General features: G+C 46.7%; 1 protein-coding gene across 2 annotated transcripts; it reads right to left on the bottom strand.

Moving 5' to 3' along the window:
• Positions 1–60: 60 nt before the first annotated feature.
• Positions 61–9,737, bottom strand: RNPS1 (RNA binding protein with serine rich domain 1). 2 transcript variants are annotated; one of them, XM_085238070.1, is made up of 7 exons: positions 9,438–9,737; positions 6,043–6,198; positions 5,571–5,762; positions 4,299–4,401; positions 3,362–3,515; positions 2,777–2,918; positions 61–1,159 (listed from the first exon to the last, which is right to left on the bottom strand). In XM_085238070.1, the coding sequence occupies exons 1-7, from the start codon at positions 9,689–9,691 to the stop codon at positions 1,054–1,056; spliced, it is 1,107 nt and encodes a 368-aa protein (XP_085094196.1). In that variant the 5' UTR covers positions 9,692–9,737; the 3' UTR covers positions 61–1,053. The 2 variants fall into 2 exon arrangements, with proteins under 2 accessions (XP_085094196.1, XP_003210859.3); XM_003210811.5 differs by lacking the exon at positions 9,438–9,737 and adding an exon at positions 6,585–6,646.
• Positions 9,738–11,151: the final 1,414 nt, after the last annotated feature.

Raw genomic sequence — 11,151 nt, 5'->3', positions numbered from 1 at the left:
CTTAAAGGTGCAGGAGCCCCTCCGCCTACGCGAGCGGAAGCGAACGAAACGGGCAGCTAATTCTCATCTCTACTGCTTTATTCGATAGTCGCTCGTCCTATACAAGTACAAACACAACGTGGCCCCAAAGGCTACAAAGTGATACAAAACGACACAAAAATAATGAAAAAAAAAACAACAAAAAAACTTTATAGTATTGACTGTACAACAGGTGGTTCTTTGCCTTTCCCCAGGCAGCAGCACAGCCCCGAGCCTCCCTCTCTGCCTTGCAGTTTCCTTGCAGGGGATGACGATCAGTTGCTAACTGGAGATTTGTAAAAGCTGAAGCACTTGCATCATTTCCTTAAGGAACTGAATAGGAAATTTACCAAAATCTTTAAGAAAAGGAGGAAGGAATCAACCAGGGCAGCAGCTACAAACCCACTCTTAAGATTTCCAGTTTCTTTCCTAAAGTACGGTATTCAGCAGGCTGGACTGTTGTCTCTGCAGCGTTCAACTGGTATATGCATTACAGAAGGTCAATATGCAGAAACTAATCATAATTTGGGAATGGGAATAAAGCAAAGAGCTCATTAAGTCTCAGACAGATTTTGTAATCTGGACTCCAGCCGCTCTGGCAATCCTAGCAGTTGGGCTCACTGCCTCCCTGTCCTATTCTGCAGCGTTTCCAAAATAGCTCAAGATTTACATGCTCATCTGTACAGCATGCTAAGGATTTAGAAATCATCAAGCAGCAGCCTGCTAACTGGAGAAAGGGGCTATAACATCTATCCAGAAAGAGATGTTGGTTTTATAGCCTTAAAAAAAAAAACAAAAAAAAAAAAACAAAGCCATTTTTCAATGTCAATTCAATGCCAGGAAACTAGAAGCCCCACAGCAGAGGCTGTCTAATGGCCAGGAACTGCTGCTGTCTCCTCTTGGATTACCTTCACTGCCAGGATCCTCTCTCCCCCCTCTCTCCCTTCCTCACCTAGACCCATTATAAAAAAAGGTACAATATTTATTTTCATGGAATTTAAGTTAAAAAATAAAAAGCTGTCCATTCTTTTTGCTTTATCGTGAAGAGTTTGAGCTGGAGCGGCTGCGATGGCGCCTTCGTCCGGGAGACCTCGACCGCGAGCGCCGGCGGACAGGAGATCTGCGCCTCGGAGAGCGGGACCTGGCAGGAAGGGATGGAGAAGGTTTCGATTAGGAGGCACGGACAACAGCTTCCAGCAACATCTGCAGTGTTTGCAAATTGGTTCCTTTTGTACCCTCCAGAAAAATCTCACAGATCACTCTGAAAGATCCAACAAACTCGGAAAGCAAGAGGGTAATCCGAACAGGAATATCTTAGGAGGAATTTTCTAGCTATTTTACCATCCTTCTGCTTCAGAATTTGAAACATTGCTTCATATCCAAATAATAGACAAGAATCTTATCTTCTACCTCACACAAAACAAACAAGTTCCTTCTACATCAGACGCTCCTTCATCTGAAAGGCTCAGCTGAAACTGGCTCCTGAAATATCATTCAGTATTTACACAGGTCACACAGTACCACAGACACACTTCTCACAGGAAGTCTAACTCTAAAGAAATAGCTGAGCTTCAGAATCTGCAGTGCTACAATTAGTCTGTACAGCCATCAATATGACACCAAGGTTCCAGGCATGGAGTATTAATGGAGCCAGACAGGACAGCAGAAGATGAGGGAAGCAAACAAATCACCCAACCCAGCATTTACCAGACTGCAGTAAAAAGCACTTTATGGAGAAGCAATCAGCTGGTTCAAATCAGGAACTGCATTAGTTATGACTAAAAGAGTTTCAGCGGTTTCCACGACAGTGGAGCTCACCCACATGCTGGGAACATCAACGTTAAGTTTTTTGGAGCCTGGAGGATTCAGGCAGCCCTGAGTCATACAACAGATGTATGTGTGTCAGGTCCCTCCCTAGGGTCACACGCACCTGATGCAGGAGGATTGCTTTACTCTCATTTTCCCACTGACAGAAAGGAGATAATGGCTTCTGAAAAAGGCAACCAGAGCAGGTTGCCAAAAGCATCCTACCAGCCAGCCACAAGTTTGTCCCCACTTCACCTCAAAGCACTACACAGAAGGGAACAGGCCGGGATCTAAACATTTCTGATGGACTGTATCCAGGAAGTAGAGCACAGCAGGTCAACTCTGGCATTAAGCAATTAATTATCATAGAATCAGAACAGGCTGGGTTGCAAAGGAGCACAGTGCTCATCCAGTCCCAACCCCTGCTGTGTGTAGGTCCCCAACCAGCAGCCCAGGCTGCCCAGAGCCACATCCAGCGTGGCCTTGAATGCCTGCAGGGATGGGGCATCCACAGCCTCCTTGGGCAACCTGTTCCAGTGCCTCACCACCCTCTGGGGGAAAAACTTCCTCCTAATATCCAACCTAAACCTCCCCTGTCTCAATTTAAAACCGTTCCCATTGTCCTATCACCATTCACCCCTGTAAACAGCCACTCCCCCTCCTGTTTATACGCTCCCTTCAAGTACTGGAAGGCCACAATGAGGTCTCCCTGGAGCCTTCTTTTCTCCAAGTTAAAGAAGCCCAGTTCCCTCAACATTCCAAGAAGTACAATCCGAGTTCAACTGATGCCCAGAAGGTGATTTGTTTGTTCTTTTGTGTTTTAGTTTGGTTTTTTAAACAGTCATTTGGAGGGGAAGATCAAGTCCAATGAGATGAAGTTGTCTTCGTGCTGGGACTTGGCGATAAATTCTTGTTACACTGAGAAGGAAATAAGAACTGTCTCAGCTCTCACCTTCTCCTCATACGAGGGGGTGACCTACGCCACATTGGTGGTGGTGGCAGCATCCTCCTGGGTGGGCTGAAGCGCCGAGGCGGCGGCCTGGGTCGTGGTGCCAGTACAGCTGTGGCAGTGATCTCCTGCCCATCGATCTGCCCTGTTCAGAAAGTCACAAAAATGAAGTAAGCATTTTCCAGCACCAACAGATCAAGTGGCAGCGATTCACAGCTCTGTCACAAGCAACACAACCCTGTGCTCCTATTTCCACCACACACTCTGAAGTTATGTTGATCAAATCACATGCACACCAGACTTCTTAACCAAGTACCCCGTCAGACATTGACCAGGAAGGATTTCCACAGAAATTTCAACCATTTTCAGTTTGGAAAAAAAGCATCGTTTCAATAGTTTTGTTTTTTTCAATCTGCCCTGACACCATACAAAAGTCAAAGGCATTTTGGCTGAAAACAGAAATGACAGCTTATCAGATCAGCTCCCCAAAAGGTACCCCATCATCTCAATCTCATTTTCACATCAAATCCACCCGCTCCAAAGATTTCTTTCAAAGCACCCAGCCTCCTTGCAAAATTTGACACCTACCTCCATCCATGTGTTTCAGGGCTTTCTCAGCATCATCTGGGTTCTCAAACTCCACATAAGCATAGCCTTTAGAGAGGTGTGGATTTAGCCTGTCAACTGGCATGTCAATCATTTTTATCTTTCCATAAGTGGAAAAAATCTCCATGATGTGATCCTGCCAAGAAGGAGCAGAACTTAAGGATGTGTAGCACTCTCACTGAGCAGGTCTGGTTGGTACAGAGCACACAGCACCAAATCAGCTTTACATCAATAGCACCTGCAGGAGATATATTCCACTAATCGGGTGTGGAAGGGACACTGGGGTTACCACATCCTCTACTGATGTCTATGTCTGTTTCACTTCATTCCTGACCTTAACAGAATTACTGGCTGAACATCACAGGCTACAAAAGCTGCACTAGTATGAAAACCTTCCTGGGGACCTTAGGAAAGTGAAGTTGTGTCCTCAGATAGAAAGTCTTCATGTACAATTCTTAATATCATTTTTAAAATAGCATTTTTTCAGCACCCTAAACTTGTACCTCTGCAGACCTCTAAACTACATTCTAGCAAAGACAGCTCCAGCCAATCCAGCTCCCCTGGAGTTACTTTTTTTGAACCACCAGGTGACTTTAATACTTCCCACATGATTTCTACTGTTGTACTGACTTACACAGCTTTCTTCCTAGGAAGGTGAAGTACAAGCTCTGGGGTACCAATAAAGCACACAGAACTTTTAACACTACTGAATCTCAAAAGCCTGCACTTAATTTGACTTGGGGAACTTCTACTGAAGCATTCCTCACTCATCAATTTGGACACAAAGCAGGAATTCCCAACAGCAATGTTCTGGCAGCAGTCCAGAAACAAAACAAATACTGAAGGCCTTAAAAAAAGCCACCAACACACACCCACAAAAGAAGCACCTGCTTGGCTTCAGAGAAGAGCATGCCATTACCTTGGTGACATTCCTAGTGAGCCTCCCAACATGCACTTTTGTAGGCCTGGGTGATGGGCTGCGCCGCTTCCGCTCCTTTTCATCTCTCTTGGGTGGCTTGGACCTGATTTTGACAAGAAAACATTTACAGCTTCCAGGGAAAACAAGAAGACAAGAACTAGAAGCCAATTTCTAGCACGTGATTTTAAGAGAAATACCATTTTTCTTGTCAAGATAGCTTTTTTTCTTAGGATATTACAAGTTAGATATTACTAGAGTGGTAGTTGTGTTCCTCTCAGAAAGGTAGGAAGATTTATATTTGCCTTGTCTGCTTTTGCTTTACAACCTTCTGGAATCAAAGGGGCTCTTTTTTTGATTTACTCAAAGTCATTGCTAACATTAGAGAACTCTGGAGTTGCAGGAACAAAAATTATCATGTGACAACAATTAAAGAGGCAAAACAAGGACAAAAGCACCAAAGCATAGCACAACCAAACAAATAATGGATCTAGTGACCTGTGGTTTTGTGCCTTCTGTTCACTACAGAAGACAAGAAACATCACATCTGAATTATTTAAATATCTGTGTTACAATTTGCTTGCAGGCTTTTAAAATTACAACGTACATTTGTAAGAAGCACCAAAAAGAAAACCCCAAATCCAAGCATGCAGAATATCTGTATTTATGCTTTTTCCAAATCTTACTGTCCATAAATTGAAGGATACACAAAGCAGCCTGGATTATAATATTGTACTTGATTTTAATTAGCGTTCCACAATCTAAATAATTATTTACAGAATTATCCAAAGGAAAAACAAACATGTGGGCATTGCAAGTTTTTCTGCCACCCTTACAGAAAAATTCTTTCATTGGTCCCCCCCACTTTTATCATTTTTACACGTATAAGCATATATACACACGTGCCTATCCACCATTTTTAGTCCCAACTTTTCTGTCAGTCTCGACTACAACTTACAGGAAATATATGAAGACCTTTACTGTCATCTTGTGCCCCATTTTCCCATTCCAGTGGGTAAACACTGACTAAAACTGCCTCCGCAAAATACAGTAAGTAACAGTCACCCTTAAAAAAAGAACTCTTTCATCTTTAGTCTCCACAAGGCATGTGTTCTGACTGCCAGCAAAAGGAACGCGCCTATTCTAACAAAATTCACATCTCTAAGCTACAGAGAAAGTAAAAAGTTCTTGGCAAGAACCTATTTGATCACAACCTTGTACTGTACAAGGAAGTTTATCTGCTCTCTAGGAATTCCTAGAAGACACAGAACTCACTTGGAGCGGGACCGCCTCCTGTTGTCATGTCTCCGTCGGGATGGACTGGGGGATCCAGAGGAGCTGCTGGAACTGGAACTGCGTGAGGTGCTGGAGCTCCCAGAGCGGCTTGAGGCAGAAGAGGAGCTCGAGCCACTGCTGGAACCGGTGCTGGAACTGGATCCTGAGCTGGAAGTGGAGCTGGAACGGGACCTGTTAGGGAAAGAAAAAGTGAATGGAATACCCAGAAAAAGAATGGCTGAAGATCTTCTCCTGATAATGAGACAGAAAGTAACTGCAAGTTAAAGCAATGAAAACCGACTCTCCATAGTTCACTAATTCAATCACACCTCACAAATCCAAAACCCCTTCATTTCATCACTTCACCGTGACCAACGCAATTCAAAGCTTGTATAAGTCCAAGCCATGGAATTCAGTAAACCACAGGTGGCTCTGAAAACATGTATTTGTTACTGCCTGTAATGGTAGCTACCTGGTGCTGCTACTCCCACTGGAAGCACTGCGCCTTTTGCGCGTCTTGTCCCGACCACGATCCTTTTCACCAGATTCCTTAGTGGCCGCTTTGTCCTTGGATCGGTCCTTTGATTTCTCTTCAGACCTATCCTTGCGTTTGGTTGGTGAGGGAGCCCTTCAAGAATACATGGCAGAAGGGATTGTTTAATATGGAAAACACAAAAGAACAGAAAACCACACTCAAACGAGGAACAGAACAGCAACACAAAACATGGAACTTCAAACGTAACCGAGGATTATTGTAAGAGCAGAGTTAAAGCATTAGGTAAGTTTGGGCTTTTTAGAAAAAAGGAAAACGTTTTACATTGCAGAGTAGCAGCTCTGAGGACAACAGCTATAGCATATGGAAACTGTCATATGTAAGTTCACCCAATATTTCCAACTATATCCTATAACCAATTATAACCAAATATATCTCCAACTCCTCTCCCTCGCTGGGAAAGTCCCAGTACCCTACAACACCCCCACTTTCATTAGGCCTTGAAAATTTGGAAAGATTACCTAGTGCTGGGCTTTTTATTATTTTCTTTGAGTCTTAGCAAACTCTTCTTTTTCATTCCCATTATTTTTCATTCCCATTAACTCCATTTCCCCCTGCAGAGGTGTCCAAAGCAGCACCAAATGGGCCTCACTTGTGTCAAATCTCAGTTCTAACTCCTCGATTCTGAGAAGTGCCCCCTAAATGAGAGCAACAGACTCCAAAGATCAGCTAAGTGACAAGGTAAGAGCGTTCAGAAACAAGAAATGAGCAGACACAGAACAGCAGACCTGCTGTGCAGCAGTGGCAGCATACCAGAGGACAAGCGAGTTCTCCAGGGCACTGCAGCCAGGCACAGTGCTGCATGGCAGTTACAGCCAGCCCCTGGGCCAGCTCACGCCTTCACGGCATACAGACTTGCATGCGTGTTCAAAGTTACAAATTCTGACATTCACAAAAGTACAAAGGATCCTATACACCCCCCTGGAAGGCACACAGAGGACGTCCATCTCCTACACACACGCAGCTCCTGCCTATTGACGACATCCTCATCTCCAGAGGAGCAAGCTCTGCTTTCCTCCAAAGTCACTCTGTGCCGCAGAACACACGCTAGGCAGGAAGAGATGGCTGCTGAGTATTGATACAGGCTGGTTTGTTTAGCAACAGGGATCAGTGTATTAGTTTGAGGAGCAATATATTAGTTTAGCAAAAGGAATCAGTGAGTGCTAGTCCTAAAACCTTCCATTTCTGCTTTGCTTGGTGTGTGATCAGCCTTGTTTTCTCTTAATTCCACTTCACAAGCAGCACTGCAGTCATGACTGATTACTGATCTCTGGATTTCACCACGTGCAAGGACGCTTTCCTTGGATTTTCACACACGTTGTGTTGGAAGTTGCTCGTTATGGCCTAAGAAGCAATGGAATTTGGCCCAAATTGGGGAAAAAACAGCTACAGGTCAACCAAAAGTCTCCGTGATGAGGTTGGCGGTGGAAAAAAATGGGGATAAACCAAGTGGGCATGTAACCACCCACAATACAACTGCACATGCCCAGGGGGACACGAGCACACATTAATGAGTCCTTGGAAAAGAATGAATATGTATGCCAGTGTGCTGCACATGTATGGATTAACTGACTACATGGAGAACCTGAACTCTGAGAGCTCAATTTCAAACATCTTCTACAAGAGGGCTGCATCTATCACATCCTCCGTGACATCTAAACATGCTGCTGCATTTTGCTTATTCTATCTGGATCACAAAGCTGCCTCCACATATATTTTTAATAATCTTGAAAAGAATTTAGCACACATGTGTTGGTGTGAAACCTATCATCTCCCCACACAAGAAATATTTGGGAAACAAAGAATCATAGAACGGCCTGGGTTGCAAAGGAGCACAGTGCTCATCCAGTTCCAACTCCCTGTTATGTGCAGGTCACCAACCAGCAGCCCAGGCTGCCCAGAGCCACATCCAGCCTGGCCTTGAATGCCTGCAGGGATGGGGCATCCACAGCCTCCTTGGGCAACCTGTTCCAGTGCCTCACCACCCTCTGGGCAAAAAACTTTCTCTTCATATCCAACCTAAACCTCCCTTGTCTCAGTTTAAAACCATTCCCCCTTGTCCTATTGCTATCCACCCCTGTAAACAGCCGTTTTCCTTCCAGATCATACAGAATGGGGACAAGCATCTCTGTGAACTGTCAGCATCATCATCAGAGGCATTACATAGTCATCATACTGCATGTTGCTGGTGCACCAACAGCTGCAAAAAATTTAGCAAACAAGATCTTGTTGCTTCTGGTTTCTGGTTCTGACCATCACCACCTTGATCCTCTACACTGCAATGACACTCAGATTTGGGAAGAGATCGCTACATTCCTAATTTTCAGCTTCACAGTTTCCCAAAGCAGCTCACTGACTCTGGTAAGAAAAATGACAGGCCCATAGCTTAGAAGAAGTCCCTGTGTCAAACCAGCTGGCCTACTCCAAAGAACAGCCAAGTTCTGGACCAAAGCAGCTGATGTTTTCCTTTCCCGGCCCTCTTCTCCTGAGCACACCACTCAGGCTTATTTCTCCCTACACACCAAATCCTCTCACACCATTGCAGCCAGGACACCACAAGCTCAAAAGCCATTTCCCAATGGCAGCCAGCTGCAGCTGCACCTTGCTGCAAGATAGGAAGTGAAAGCTCAGAAGACCAACAAGTGCTTTGCCATTACCCTGCCTGCTGCCAGAGTGCTGGGAAGCACTGCATGTAAACAGCTGCCAACAGCACCACTCCTCTGTGTACCCACAGGGCTGGCACTTACCAGACACAACAGCCAAATGATGCTTACACATCCAGCAAACTTCTGTCAAAGGCAGCTTTCAGGCAGCCCTTAGGCTAACCAGTGTTTTTCCTTCATCCAATTAAAATATACCTTTCCCAAGAAAGTTTCAGTTGGAAACCTCAGCCTGGGAGACGCAGCCTCTGGGCACTTTCATGTGTAAGTGCTCAGGAGTTCACTGGAACACACCTCTATAAGGAATAACACTGCAGAGTGAGCACATTAACAACACAAGGCATTCCTAAGCAACACCTACCCTTCCTAAAATGGAAACAAACCCCGATACCCCTGCTCCCCCCTAACGTCTCAGCATTTGTGCAGCACCCAGCCCAGCACAGCCGGCCTCAGAGCACTCTTAACAGGCCAGCCATTCCCTGCACATAGTGAGCTCTGAGGAGACCTATGCTCATAGACAGCTGCAGCCAAGGCAACGACCTCGGCTCTTCCTCGGCCTTCCTGCACGGCAGGCGCTTCCTGGAACGGCAGCTTGCTTATAGATCCTTGTTCGTCAAGCATAGCAAAGTTTTCCTAGCATGATTTAAGACTGACCCGAATCGGCAGCTTCTTTCAACGCCGCCGCCCGGCTGTAAGGGCAGCGCACGGCCGGGGCTCAGCCGCTCGCAGGCTGCAGTACGGCGCCGGACGGAGCGAGACCCGCGGGGCGCTCCCGGCGCTTTGCCCGCCCGCTGCTGGGCGGCGGGACCCCCGTCCCCAGTTCCGCTGCAGGCCTCAGGCCCGGCTCCGCCCCGGCCCGGCCTCCCGCCTTCCTCCCCGCCCCCGGCCGCGGTAGGCCGCAGCGCCATCCCCGTCTCTCATCTCCCTCCATAACCCCTCTGTCGGCTCCCGCCCGCTCCCGTGAGCAGCCCCGAGCGGCGGCGAAGCCGCACCGAGCGGCGGCCGGGCGGATGGCGGCCGATGCCCGCGCAGACGATCAGCCCCCGCCCCACTCACATCCTCGGCGCCCTCCGCAACCACCGCTCCGACCCCGTCGCACGCGATTGGCGCAGAGCGGGCGGGAAGCGCCTCCGTGTGGCGAGCAGTGATGACGTCACGGGGAGGGAGGGGGAGGAGAAGGGGGAGAGGGAGCAGGTCGGACGTCTTAAAGGGACCGGCTGGGGGCTCCGTGTTACAGAATCACAGAATGGCTAGGGTTGGAAGGGATCTCAAGGATCATGAATCTCCAACCCCCTGCCACATGCAGGGCCACCAACCTCCACATTTATACGAGCCCAGGCTGCCCAGGGCCCCATCCAACCTGGCCTTGAACGATGGACGGGGCATCCACAGCCTCTCTGGGCAGCTGTTCCAGCACCTCACCATCACCTCTGTAAAGAACTTCCCCTGACATCCAACCTCAATCTGCCCTCCCTCAACTTCAAACCATTTCCCCTCGTCCTGCAGTTACCTACCCTTTCACAGATTCCCCTCCTGTCTGTAGGCTCCCTTTAGGTACTGAAGGCTGCACTGAGGTCACCCCACAGCCTTCTTTTCTCCAGGCTGAACAAGCCCAGCTCCCTCAGCCTGTCTTTGTAGGGAGGTGCTGCAGCCCCCTGATCATTTTTGTAGCTCTCCTCTGGACCCTCTCCAACAGCTCCCTGTCTTTCTTGTACTGGGGGCTCCAGATCTGGACACAGTACTCCAGCCAGCCCCGTGTCCATCTGGGCATTGCCATGTTCTCCTCCAGCCCATTCCAATGCCTGACCACTCTTTCAGAGAAGAAGTTCTTCTTAATACTTGTGGGAATGCAATGTTGTTTCTGCATTTGATCTTTAAAAGGGCAATTGATTTGAAGAAGTAGAACATAATGTATTTGTATTCTGTAACTTATTCTTGGAAATAGTTGATGTAAAAAGTAGGAATACTGTATACATTAGCAGCATGTTTTAGAAACATAACTGCTGATTTATGTGATTAATTCTTTCTTGCAAAATGTGATTAATTCTTTCTTGCAAAACTGGAATAGTTTTTAAATGTTCCAAACAATGGGGGTATAGTGTTAGGGACTAGAGAACATATTGTAGGGTTGTTTTGTTAGGATAAGAAACTCCCAGCAAAAGAAAAATAGATTTAACAAACATCATAGAAGCTGGGGCCTCTACACAAGGCTGGGCTGCCTCAATGTGTGGGAAGATTGGGATGCAACAGGCAGGCATCCAGATACTGCCCTCTATCCTCCTTCCGAGCTTATCCCTATGTAAGGAAGGACAAGCAGATGTCCAGAAACAATGACCAAGTGTGGACTAAGTGTTAGAAGTTAATTAAA

This window comes from Meleagris gallopavo, chromosome 16, assembly GCF_905368555.1.
Source record: "Meleagris gallopavo chromosome 16, MGAL_WU_HG_1.1, whole genome shotgun sequence".
NCBI classification, from domain to species: Eukaryota; Metazoa; Chordata; class Aves; order Galliformes; family Phasianidae; genus Meleagris; species Meleagris gallopavo.
Note: the sequence above shows the minus strand (reverse complement) of the source record. Positions and strands in the feature narration are given on the sequence as shown.

Coding starts and splice junctions, on each gene's coding strand:
- RNPS1 (XM_085238070.1), bottom strand. CDS start 9,691: ATGGCGCTGCGGCCTACCGCGGCCGGGGGCGGGGAGGAAGGCGGGAGG. Junction 6,199..9,437: donor GAAAGAAGCTGCCGATTCGG/GTCAGTCTTAAA, acceptor GTATTCTTGAAG/GGCTCCCTCACCAACCAAAC. Junction 2,919..3,361: donor CCTGAAACACATGGATGGAG/GTAGGTGTCAAA, acceptor CTTTCTGAACAG/GGCAGATCGATGGGCAGGAG.